Source organism: Elephas maximus, chromosome X (assembly GCF_024166365.1).
Source record: "Elephas maximus indicus isolate mEleMax1 chromosome X, mEleMax1 primary haplotype, whole genome shotgun sequence".
NCBI lineage: Eukaryota > Metazoa > Chordata > Mammalia > Proboscidea > Elephantidae > Elephas > Elephas maximus.
The window spans coordinates 20,342,486-20,355,348 of NC_064846.1; the positions used below are offsets into that span (position 1 = coordinate 20,342,486).

Consider the following 12,863-nt stretch of genomic DNA (forward strand, 5'->3'; position numbering starts at 1 on the left):
TAAGATTGACCTCTGCTGTTTCTTCCTATTGTTTTTGTATGGCCACTAGAAAATGTAAAATTACATCTGTGGCTCCCATTATACGCCCACTGGGCAGTGCTGGTCTAGACGTCAGAGTGATGGGTTCTGTCATTTGCCCCAGGTTGGTAGGCAGGAAATGCTCTTGGAAGAACTGGCACCAGTGGAAACGGCACACCTACCACCAAACATCCAACTGGAGTCACCTGAGCTCCACGTCCTAGGACCTTCCCAGGAGGCCACCGTGGCAGAGGAGCAGATCCCACAGGCAGGGCCACAGTACCCGAGGGATGGTGATGATAGGGAATGCCAGCCCTTTTCCGAGCCAGGTAAGGCAAGGGGCTTATGTTGCTTCTTTTGTTTCTGTTCTGAGAGAGCAAGAGCTCTCCAGGGTTGGGCCTGGGGTTAGAAACAGTGAGCACCCAATGGAAATGGACCTGTCTGAGAAAGAGGAGGAGGAGCAAATGATCTCTGGGAATAGCAGGGAACAAAGCAGTTAGAGAAAATGGGATTAGGAACCCGTTAAGCTAAGGACCCTGCTCAGAAGATTCTGCATCAGGAATTTGATACAGGCAAACTGTGTGAAATTGGATACCCTGGCTAAGGACTCATTTCCGGCAGCAAATCTTAAACATTTGGATGTGTGGTGTTGTGGATCCTAAGGGCTCTCTGTCGCTCTTGGGTCCTCCTCACTTGCTTTTCTGTGATAAGAGCTTCAGCTTAATACTTGGAGCAATATACGCCGTACTCAGAACCTTGAAAGGGGCTTCACTGCTTACAAAGTTATGAACCCCCTTGCTGTTGAGTTGATTCCAACTCATAGCCACCCTATAGGCTTTCCCAGGAGAAGCTGGTAGATTCGGACTGCCGACTTTTTGGTTAGTAGTGGGGCTGTGAACCACCATGAAGGACACAGCTATATCATTAAATCAAAACCTTTGAGAATCGTGTTTCTCAAAGTGCAATAAATGGACTGCCAAGATTCAAATCTCCTGGGGTGCGTGTTTCACAAGGGCACAGGGAATAATCTCACCTCTCAGGGGAGACTCCTCCCTGTGTTTGGCGAGGAGGGCTTGATCCCTCCAGACCTAACTAGAGCCTGTTGGAGACTGAGTGGAAAGCACAAGATGCCGATAGTGGAATAAAAAAGAAAAAAATTTAAAATCATTGAAGAATTCTATTGATTGTGAAAGTTTGGATTGTATTCCCTGTGGGTATATATGTAATGAATATATATGAATATATGTAATGCATATGTGAATATATATGAATATATGTATATAGTCATTGCAAAAGACAGAACAGAGACAAGTATACCTTTCGCATTTTAGGAACACTTTCTGTTAACTAATAACTGACAAAATTGCATACCTATTGATGGACTGCAAACAAAAGTTAAATCCCTTTTTCAAACATGGCATGGTATAAATTAAAATATGACTGAGAACTGCATGTCTGTAAATCACTTTAACAGCCCCTTGAGAAAAGCTTTGCCAGACTTAGACTCCTGTCACTGGGAAAGGAGCTAATGGAGATAATCAAAACAAGGTTGAATAGAGGCAATTCAAGGCAGCTACTGCAATATGAGGGTCTACACTTTGTTAAAATAATGAATTTGCCTTCAATGAGAGGATAAACAAATGAAACCTTCAAAGAGAGGTCAGAAATGAAGGTCAGATATCAGATAGTATTTGTTTATGCTATTAAAATTGGATTATCACTTTCCTCCTGATCTACAGGGAATACATGTAAGGTAGAAACAAGATCTTGGAAATATTGCAGGATGAAAACTCCTATCAGGTGAAGGAAATGTTGGAGATGAAAAAAACATATTCAGGAGTTTGCAGGGCTCACTAGCAGGCAACCTATAAAACGTAGAATAGAAAACAAATTTGCATAGTGAAAACAGCAAACTGTGAGATGGAGCTGAGCTGAATGTTATGAAACCTGTGAAGAAATGCGTTTCTGCAGTGGAATGTGATCTAAGAAAGAGGTAAGCTTAAAAAAAAAAAAACCCTCGTTTGAATTCAGACCAGACATTTCCAGATGCCAGAAGTAGATAATAATATTAACATTTCCATAGGTGTAGTGGTTAAGAGTGGGACTGCTAACCAAAAGGTCAGCAGTTTGAATCTCCCAGCTGCTCTTTGGAAATCCTATGGGCAGTTCTGCTCTGTTCTTTAGGGCTGCAATGGCAACAGGTAGGTGTGAAGTGGTATCTTCCTTGCGGGTTTATTTGCATTTTCCTAATGACAACTGATGGTGAGCACCTTTTCATGTGCTTATTGGCCATTTGTATTCTTATTTTGGAAAAATGTGTATTCAGTGTTGGGAGGTTTTGATGATTGATTCAGCCTCGTGTTTTAGGTCTATTGAGATTTTCTATTTGTTCTTGAGTCAATTTATGTAGTTTGTATTTTTTTAGGAAATTGTCCATTTCTTCTAGATTATCTAATTTGTTGGAGTATAGTTGTTCATAGCATCCTTTTACAATCCTTTTTATTTCTGTAAGGTTGATAGTAATGTCCCCAGTTTCCTTTCTGATTTTAGTTATTTATGTCTTCCCTCTTTTTTCTTCTTCAGTCTATCTGGAGATTTGTCAATTTTATTGATCTTTTTAAAGAACCAACTTTTGGTCTCCTTAATTTTCCCTATTTTGTTGTTGTTGTTCTCTACTTAATTTCTCTCTGCTCTAATCTTTATTATTTCCTATCCTTCCAGTACCCTTGGGCTTGGTTTGGTCTTCTCTTTCTAGTTCCTCAAGGTGTAAAGATCGTTTATTGTTATGAGATCTTTGTTTTTTTTTAATGTTGGTGTTTACAGCTATAAATTTCTCTCTGAACACTACTGTCTTGGTTATCTAGTGCTGCTATAACTGAAATACCACAAGTGGACGGTTTTTACAAGGATAAGTTTATTCTGCCACAGTCTAGGAGGCTAGAAGTCCAAATTCAGGGCATCAGCTCAGGGGAAGGCTTTCCCTCTCTGTCGACTCTGGAGGAAGGTCCTTATCCACGTTCCCATGGTCTAGGAGCTTCTCTGCACAAGAACCTCAGGTCCTTGCTGCTTTCTTGGTGGTATGAGGTCCCTCTGTCTCTCTGCTCACTTCTCTCTTTTATATCCCCAAATAAATTGGCTCAAGACACAATCCAATCTTGTAGATTGAGTCCTGCTTCATTGACATAACTGCCGCCTGTGCCCCCTCATTAACATCATAGAGGTAGGATTATAACACATAAGAACATCACATCAGATGAGAAAATGGTAGACAATCATACAATGCTGGAAATGATGGCCTAGCCAAATAGATACACATCTTTTTGAGGGACACAATTCAATTGATGACACTGCCTTCCCTGCATCCCATAAGTTGTGATATGTTGTACTTTCATTTTCATTCATTTCCATGTATTTTCTAATTTCTCCTGTGATTTTTTTCTTTGACCCACTGGTCGTTTAATGGTGTGTTATTTAATTTACATTTATTTGTGAATTTTTCATTTTTCCTCCTTTTATTGATTTCTGGTTTCGTCCATTGTGTTCGGAGAAGATATTTTATATGATTTCAATCTTTTTAAATTTATTAAGACTTGCTTTGTGACCTAACATATGATCTGTCCTGGGGAATGATCCATGTGACTGGAGAAGAGCGTATATTGTGCTGTTTTTGGGTAGAATGTTTTATATATATCTGGTGGATCTGGTTGATTTATAGTGTTGTTCAGTTCCTCTAGTTCCTTATTGATCTTCTTTCTAGATGTTATGTCTGTTATTGAAACTGGTATATTGTGCACTTCCTATATTTTTATATAGTGTTCTGAAGTTAAAATTTTCCCATCAGATTAACATTAGCCAAATTAATGTTCAAATACTGTTTTAATAATGATATTAATCTTTAAAGATTGTCATATATATGGCTCTTAAATCAGTATTTTCCAAACTTATGCCAGAGATAAGGAAGAGGGAGGGATGTGGAAAGAGAATTCAAACTACAACTCCTCTCAATAAGGAGAGAGGTAGTAGGGGACAGGGAGAGAGAAATATTCCTTGAATTTCAAATCAATACCCTTCTGAACTTGAGCTGAATCAAAAATGTGAAGACAGTTTTTGCTGGTTGCCAACCCAGTTTAGTTACCATTTTAATCTGAACATCTCTTAACTGAGTTTTGGAGCCCTGGTGGTGCAGTGGTTAAAGAGTTTTCGGCTGCTAACTAAAAGGTTGGCAGTTTGAACCCACCAGCGGCTCCACAGGAGAAAGATGTGGCAGGCTGCTTCCGTAAAGATTATAGCCTTGGAAATCCTATGAGGCAGTTCTACTCTGTCCTGTAGGGTCGCTATGTTTTTGGAGTTGACTCAACGGCAATGGGTTTTTAACTGAAATTATTCCAGTAAACCATTTCAAAATTACCACTTCTTCCTCTCTCTCTTCACTTGGTACTGAAGAACACAGTGTTTCTCAGTTTTAATATGCCAAAGCTTTAGGTCAAATTTACTTCATTTTTTTTCTAACCTAAATAGTTGATTATCAAAATAGATATAGAACTAATGCAGTGCATTGATATCAACACGGAATCGATTTACTCCACTTCCATAGATATTGGAAAAGTTCTTTGAGTTGAAGAGGAAAGGATCTTCCCTTCATTTTGGTTTTGTTCTTACAGTTATAAAAACAATTGTCAGGGCCTCCAGATGAAGTAAACCTAATGGTGGAGGTTTAGGTACGGAGAGACTATTTTCTAAGAAATCACCCTGAATTGCAGAGAAACCAGTAGTAACTCAAACCATCATGGCCCCGTCTCTCTTTTGGCCAGAATATCCGATACCAAACCCTGACCTGAGCTTCCCATTGGAATATAGAGAAGAAGATCCACGGGTGAAGGAATTACAGAGCTCCGAAGGAGTAAAACAATTAGGTTTCTCCAGGATAGGTAAGTAATTGCTAATTGAATAGTCGACAAGAAAGAAAAGAAAAATTCAGCTTTAATCAGAGTAATGAACTTTGAGATTCTGTGTAGTGTTTTCTATCTTCCCACTAGTGGTTTTCTCTAACACTTTTTATTTTCCTTGGGACACTGTGGCATCTGAAATATCTATTTCTTCTCTCAGATTTTGATATTGGGAGAGAAAATGAAGATTCGTCAGAACAGAATAAACTAGAGAATACATGTGCATTTATTTTTCCTTTTGAGGAGAATATTCTTCGTGGTCCCACTTTACAAAAAGTCTGTGGACAGTTAGAAAATCAATGGGGAAATCCCCCAAAGGAGTTACAGTTATCAAAGCTTTTAGATGATCAGAAACACTCTCCAGGAGAGAAATGTGAGAGCAACAACACGGAAAAACCTCTCAGACTTGGACCCCATCAACAAAAGAATGCAGGAAAGGAACCTCACCGATGTTCTCAGTGTGGAAAATGTTTTGCTCGGAAGTCACAACTTAATGGGCACCAGAAAATTCATTCAGGAGAGGAACGTCACAAGTGCCCTGAATGTGGGAAAAGCTTCCTTCGTAATTCAGACTTGTACAGGCACAAACGATCTCATACAGGGGAGAGGCCCTATGAATGTACGATATGCAAAAAGCGATTCACTCGAAGGTCACACCTTACAGGGCACCAGAGAGCCCATTCTGGAGAAGCAGCATTTAAATGCCTTGAGTGCAGGAAAAGCTTTTGTTATGGACCAAACCTTAAAAGACATCTGAAAACTCATACAGGTGAAAAACCTCATAAGTGTTGTACTTGTGGGAAAGGCTTTATTGAACAGTCAGCTCTTACTTTGCACCAGAGAACTCACACTGGAGAGAAACCTTTTAAATGTAATTACTGTGAGAAAAGCTTTAGACATAAGCCAACTCTAGCTATTCACTTAAGAATTCATACAGGGGAGAAGCCATACAAGTGTAGCCATTGTTCCAAAGTCTTCAGACAGAGATCAGGCCTTATTATGCACCAAGTCTCTCACTTTAGCCAAGAATTCTCTAAGAAATGTTGAGGGAAACAGGTCCTACAGAAAGTGAAACTAACTCATAAAAGTCTTAACCTACAACAGCTTGTTTGTCTTCAGCGAAAAGTTTTGTTTGAGCTATAGGAACAGCTCTCCCCCCCTTTTTAAACCCATCTTCCAAGGCATATGAGTTCTAGAGTATCCACCTACTTTTGCAACTGTCCTAGAGTTGATTTGTTATGTCTCTAGAGCTCTTATTTCTTCATTGCAATGAAAATTTTTGTGCCCCAAGCCAACCATATCATAGGTGTAATTGTAAAACATATAAATGATGACATTCCTCTCAGGTCTGCAGTCAATATAACATATTCCCAGTAACCGTAGATGTGACCAATTGATGTGAATCTATGTATTATTTTAATTAAGTGTGACTGTATATGTCCTTCTTGTTTCAATCTCATTAACTAATAGTTTGAACAATTTAGAAGTGCATCCCTGAACTAGCAATAAGCACTGCAGTTGACTCCCCCTACCCCAAGTCAGGGTCAGTTTACTCCTTGCAGCCATGGTGCTGTGCTTATTCATTATTTTTCAGCATTTAACACAGTCCATTTTAGCTCGTAGGATTACTTGCAATTATAATATGAGCTGCAACCCCCCAGTCCATATCATAAACACACGTGACTGGGTTTGTGTAGGATCGAGAACATCTATTCGTATCTTCATCTGTTAGCCCCCAAGAAACCTACTGCTGTCAAGTTGATTCGAAGTCATGGCGACCTCATGTGTCACAGAGTAGAACTGCTGCATAAGGTTTTCTTGACTGGAATCTTTACAAAAGCAGATCGCCAGGCCTTTCTTCCACAGCACCATTGGGTGGGTTCAAACCACCAACCTTTAGGTTAGTAGTCAAGTGCAAACCATATGTGGCACCCAGGGTCATCCATTAATTACGGTGCCCTGTACATACTGAAGGGGAGCTCTGGTAGTGCAGTGGTTAAGTGCTCAGCTGCTAACCAAAAGGTCAGCAGTTTGAATCCACCAGTCACTCCGTGGGCGAAAAATATGGCAGTCTGCTTCTGTAAAAATTTACAGCCTTAGAAACCCTATGGGGGCAGTTCTACTGTGTCCTACAGGGTCACTATGATTCAGAATTTGCTCGACAGCAGTGGGTTTGGTTTTGGTTTGGTATATACTAAGCTTTAATAGATATCTGCAGCATTGGATCTAGAAACATATGAAATATTTCTTGAAAATGAGTAACATAGAATGTTGTATAGTTATGCCTGGTTATACTTTTGAGTATTTCAAAAAGATAAGGGCAAAAAACATACCCATCTCATAAGTACTATGAAGGGCAAAAAAGCGCTCACCTGATAATACTCTCAAAGCTTTCCACAAATGTTTGTATATTGTATTTTCATTCTTTGTTGCTTAATGATACAAGCATTTAAGTTTGTGAATTTTCGTCCAAGTCTAGCTTTGGTCACATTCCATAATTTTATACACACACACACACACACGCACACACACACACACACGAAGCCAAGTTGCTGTTGAGTCAGTTCTGACTCATGGTGACCCCATGTGTGTCAGAGTAGAACTGTGCTCATAGGGTTTTCAGTGGCTGATATTTGGAAGTAGATTGCCAGGCCTTTCTTCCGAGGTGCCTCAGGTTAGCAACTGAGTAGGTTACCATTTGCACCACCCAGGGACACATACACACTCTCTATGTATATATATTTGTATATCTATGTATGTATAATGTTCTTATTATTGATGATTTCAAGATCATTTATTGTTGCAATTTTCATTGTATTCTCTTTGACCCAAGAGTTAGACAATGCTGACATTACTATATTGTGATCAGAAATATCAAACTTCTTAACACGTGATTTTGCCAATCTGTGCTTTTATGAGATACTATTCTTTCCTACTGGAATACCTGCCCCCATCTTTCATCCCCTTGTACTAAGCCTAGTATATTCCTTTTTACCCTTGAGACCCAGTTTAAGGGTCATGTCTACTGGGAAGTCCTTTTTTTTCCTTCCAAATTTGATTTAAATATGGTCTTTCTGCCCTAATGCATTCTTTAATAAACTCTCTAGTAGCACTTTTCCCAAACTGTAATTGCTGGTTTACATGTCTGCCTCCATTTACAGTATGGTGTTTTGTACTCAGTGATTATGTTCTTCTTCGGCACTAGACCCAGAACCTGGCTCATAGCAAGAACCTGGAAAATGTTTTAAAGAAATTAACATCCAGTGCTTCTCAGGCCCCTGTACCGTTAAATCCAAAAAGACCAATTGAACCATCTTTGTTTTCAAAACAATTTGTGGAGGCCAGTATTTTTAGATTTAGTTTTATGAAACTTTCTACTTGTTGCTATCTTATTCAAGTTGGATGATTAATAGGTGGCACTGCTATTGAAGTACATATGAAACTGACTTATACTGTTTATTCATTCGCTGTGACCTCGAAGTCGTCTACTGTGAGGTTCCAGAAGGCAGGGATGACATTTCATGAATTGTTTCACGCCTAGTGCCTGGCACACACAGGAGAATGTTTACTGAATAAATACACATACACGTACAAACATCCTTGTTTGTCTAATTTCCCTCTTGTAAAAGAGCTGAGAATATTTCTCTTTTTTTGTCATGTATCTTGGGTCCCTTCTCCTTTGCATCACCTCAGTTCCCTGTTTTCACATTTATCCTCTTCAGCTGTTTCTGAATTTCCCGTGTAGTCATTCGGAGGAAATATTTGCAAAACCTTTATATGATAATTTCTCTGCTGTAATGTCCCTAATATATAAACATCTCTAAGAAAAGGAAAGTTGCTGAGTCTCACTAACAGTTACAGAAATGCCAGACTAAGTTATGAGACTGCTTTTCACTTGTCAGATGGGCAGAGATGTCAAAAATTGGTAGTCTTCCCATCCTTACCAATATTGGCAAAGACCTCGCACCCTACTGCTGACAGTGAAAATTAGTACGTTAGAACCGATGGATAATTTGATGATATTCTTGTAAAATGGTAAATATTAAAACTGGTGATTGTTGCACAGCTCTGCACCTTTACTAAAAAATTCATTGAATTGTACTGTTATAAAGGAGAATGTTATGATGTGAAAATTATACCTCAATAAAGTTATTTTAGAAATGTTTACAATGCATGTCCTTTGACTTAAAAATTCTACTTCTATGAATGCATACTATAGAAAATGTTTTTTCACCTGAAAAAGGAAGTTGCAGGATAGTATAGAGGGCCCTCATCTCCAGATTAGTTTGATGAAGAAATGTGTGTTTGACACTACTCAGATAAGTCATTCATTCTCAGATGACTGTGCCCCAACGTCCAAACAGAACCAAGCCCAGCCTGAGTTTTGAGGCCCTGGTGGAAGCTCGGCTACTAACCAAAATGTGGACAGCTCGAATCCACCAGCCGCTCCTTGGAAACCCTATTTAGGCAGTTCTACTCTGTCCTACAGGGTCGCTATGAGTCGGAATCGACTTTACGGTAATGGGTTTTTTGTTGTTTTTTAATGAAAGCAAAAGCTAGGGTGGTCCACAATACCTCAGAAAAAAAAATACCTAAGGTAGCATCTAATAGTCAACAGAAAGCCCTTACTCAGAGGAGATCCTTGAACTCTACCCTGGGGAGTTGGGTGCCGAGGCAAAGGGAGAGAGGAAAGTCCCTGAGCCACTGAAGTGCAGGGGCTAGACCCCGGGAGCCAGAGCCTGGCTCACCTCTAGTCTATGGGCAGGTTGCTCACCACCTCCGAGATCTGGCGTCAGGCCCTTCCCGCGGAACCCCACAGCCCGGCCCCTCTACTCTGGGGGCGCACACATGAGCCTCAAGCAGCAGCAATTTCCCGAGGCCCACCTAGGTTCACCCTAGCCCTTGGTGGCAGGAGCCATGACACCCACATGTCCACCCAGTGCATCTCAGTGGCAGATGCTGGATCGCAGTGCCCCCTTTGGCTGACGAGGGTGAGAGGCGGAGCCAGGGGCCCTCGGCAAGCGCTGGCTCCCCAGGTGGCTCCTGAGGTGTGTGCAGGCCGTGGCGGTGTCACTAGTGAGGGCCACTGACTAGTGGTTGGCGCGCAGAGGCTGAGGTGGAGAAGCAGGCAGTGCGCGTCCAGAGCGCCTGCTGTGAACTGAAGGATGCAGGCAGGTGGCGAGTGCACGGGCCTGGAGCACACTCTCGCGTGGTACCCAGGCCAGTCCTGACGGCGGACCAAGCTCCGCTACGTACCCAGGCCGCAGGTCTTCTTCTACAGAGGGCGAATGCCCGGGAGAAGGAGTGGCCACAACAGCCCAGGCGCTAGAAAGGTGCCCACTGCAACCTCTTCTCCCTCCACTCAAGGGCCTGAACATATGTACACTCTAACTCGAAGCCCTGGTAGCGCAGTGGTTAAGTGCTACAGCTGCTAACCAAAGGGTCAGCAGTTCAAATCCACCAGGTGCTCCTCGGAAACTCTATGGGCCAGTTCTACCCTGTCCTGTAGGGTCGCTATGAGTCGGAATGGACTGGACGGCAACCGTTTTTAACCCTCGGTCAGAGGAATCCTGGTGGCTGCAGTGGTTAAAGTCTTGGCTGCTAAGCTAAAGGTTGGCGGTTCAAACCCACCAGCAGCCCCGCGGGAGAAAGATGTGGCAGTCTGCTTCCGTAGAGATTACAGCCTTGGAAACCCTATGAGGCAGTACTAGTCTGTCCTATAGGGTCACTATGAATAGGAATCGACTCCAGGGCAGTGGCTTTTTTTTTTTTTAGTTAATTGGTAATTAGCATCCGGGACTCCAGTGGGTGCTGCACACCGGAACGAAGCCATCTCGTGTGTGCTGCGGGATGTGTTGTCCCCCTAGTCACTGAGTGCCCGAGAGCTGAGCCTCAACTCACTCCCCAGACTCTCCTGTCCAAAGTAGCAATGATGTCATGAGAAACGGCCTCTGGGGAGTTGGGCCCTACCACTGCGTTTCCCAGATGACTTTGGAAATTATCTGTGCAGCCTCTGTGCTAACGTGCAACAGATTCCATTTTTATACTTCCAGTAGTCGTGGAGCTCTCCGATGTGAGGGTCAGTTTGATTAAGTTTCTGAAACGGATGGGTCCTTTGAAGTCAAGTGGGTGAGTCATATATCTGTAGTCCTGTGGCAGACAGGAGTCAGTTTCACTTGCTCACCTTTGTAGCTTAAAATCCTGCCCCAGAGTCTGTCACTGCGGGGATGCTCAGTGAAACTTGTGAAGACATGCAATTAGTTGGTCAGAGTCAGTGAAAATGTGACAAAGTTTTCTGTAATGGATCACAACCCTGCCCTGAATTGCACTGAGGTCTAATATGTGTTGAGTGCTTGTATGTGCCAAACACTGGGCTCAGGGCCTTATGGACATTAATGCCACTTAATCCTCACCGAAAGATCCAGTGAGTGAGGTAGTATTGTCAAGTCCATATTACAGCCCAGGCAGGGAGACACAGAGAGTGAAGGAGGGCACACAGCTGGTATGTTTCCAAGGAGAATTCACACCCAGGCAATCAGGCCCTGCGTCCACGTTCCTAATGAACCCTATGAACCCTGCCTGTGAGGTGGTTCCGTGCACGACAGTAAATTCCCAGTGTCTTCAGGATGGTACTTTGGAAGGGACACCACTTTGGTCAACACTATATTCTAAGCAGAGGTGCTTGTCTTCCTGGAGCTTGAATCTGTCTGGGGTTTTTCTGCCAGGTGAGTCTTAGCACACCTTTGTTTCAGAGGGCTGCTCAGGTTTTGGCTGAAATCCCTCAGGTAGCATCTACTAATTAGCCTAATTTTACCGAAAGGGCTCCATGGAAGAGTCTTTGGCAGGTTTCCACGTCCCTTCCATTTTTTTCCCTTGATCAGTATTTTCTTGGCTTCCGATTCTGTAATGTAGTATAATCAAGGTATCCCCCACCCATCCTGTCAATTCACCTGTCTTTGGGAGGCAGCTGTGGTGTTGCGGTTCAGAGCATGGGTTCTGCAGGCAGATTGCCTGGGTTCAGATCCAAAACTTTCCCGGTGATTCCGATTCACCTTGGGGCTAGATTTAAAGCCCCAGACCCCAGATCTCTGTGAGAGCTTTGCTTGGTGTGATGTTTAAGAATCTCCAGATGCTGCTGCCGAGGCTGTTGGTGGTAATGATTAAGTTATATAATAATAAATAGCAGATGTTTAAAAGATAGGATGATAACAACAGTTACGACTGAACATGTGTGAGACCCACTTCTAAGCAGGTTACGTGTGTGTGTCACTTAACACTCAAAAGGACCCAATTAAGCATAAAGATGAAAACAGGTTCAGAGAAGTTAAGCAACGTGCCCAAGGTGATACAGACGGTGAGCCTACCCTCTCATCCCCTGACCCCCTCATCAACTGTCATGGATTGAATTGTGACCTCCCAAAATATCGGTCAACTTGGCTAGTCCGTGATTCCCAGTAGTGTGTGAATTGTCCACCATTTTGTCATCTGATGTGATTTTCCTATGTGTTGTAAATCATATCTCTATGATGTTGATGAGATGGGATTAGCAGCAGTCGTGTTAATGAGGCGGGACTCAATCTACAAGATTGAATTGGCCATTTGGACATCTTCCGTGGAAAACATGTGAATTGAATGCAACTGAGAATGACACCAGCACCCCAGACACAAATGGTTCATTGAGTGAGGAGGGTATCAGAAACCCAAAGAAGTGCTTCAAGAACATTGGGATGTTTTTATGCCATTGTTTGTAGGAAACCACCAAGAATTTGGAGACATGACAGAAGACAAAGGGCTTTGGTGGTGTAAATCCACTGTCCCTTTTATTTTGGTCTGTTTGGCATTCTTTATTAAAAACGCTTGTATAGTAGTAGGAAGGGTCAAATTGGCTTTTATAAGGAC

General features: G+C 42.2%; 3 protein-coding genes across 4 annotated transcripts in view; all 3 read left to right on the forward strand.

Annotated features, from left to right (window-relative positions):
- The window catches only part of LOC126069451 (zinc finger protein 449-like), a 66,030-nt gene extending 60,019 nt beyond the window's left edge, over positions 1–6,011 (forward strand). The window contains exons 3-5 of the mRNA XM_049872895.1: positions 143–347; positions 4,830–4,946; positions 5,125–6,011. Coding sequence (XP_049728852.1) covers positions 143–347; positions 4,830–4,946; positions 5,125–6,011 — 1,209 coding nt within the window. The remainder of the gene's footprint in view (positions 1–142; positions 348–4,829; positions 4,947–5,124) is intronic.
- The window catches only part of LOC126069069 (zinc finger protein 75A-like), a 217,041-nt gene that overhangs the window by 60,041 nt on the left and 144,137 nt on the right, over positions 1–12,863 (forward strand). The gene's annotated exons all lie outside the window — the stretch shown is intronic.
- The window catches only part of LOC126069551 (zinc finger protein 449-like), a 190,314-nt gene continuing 177,743 nt past the window's right edge, over positions 293–12,863 (forward strand). The window contains exon 1 of the mRNA XM_049873032.1: positions 293–347. The gene's annotated coding sequence lies outside the window, so the exon portion shown is untranslated. The remainder of the gene's footprint in view (positions 348–12,863) is intronic.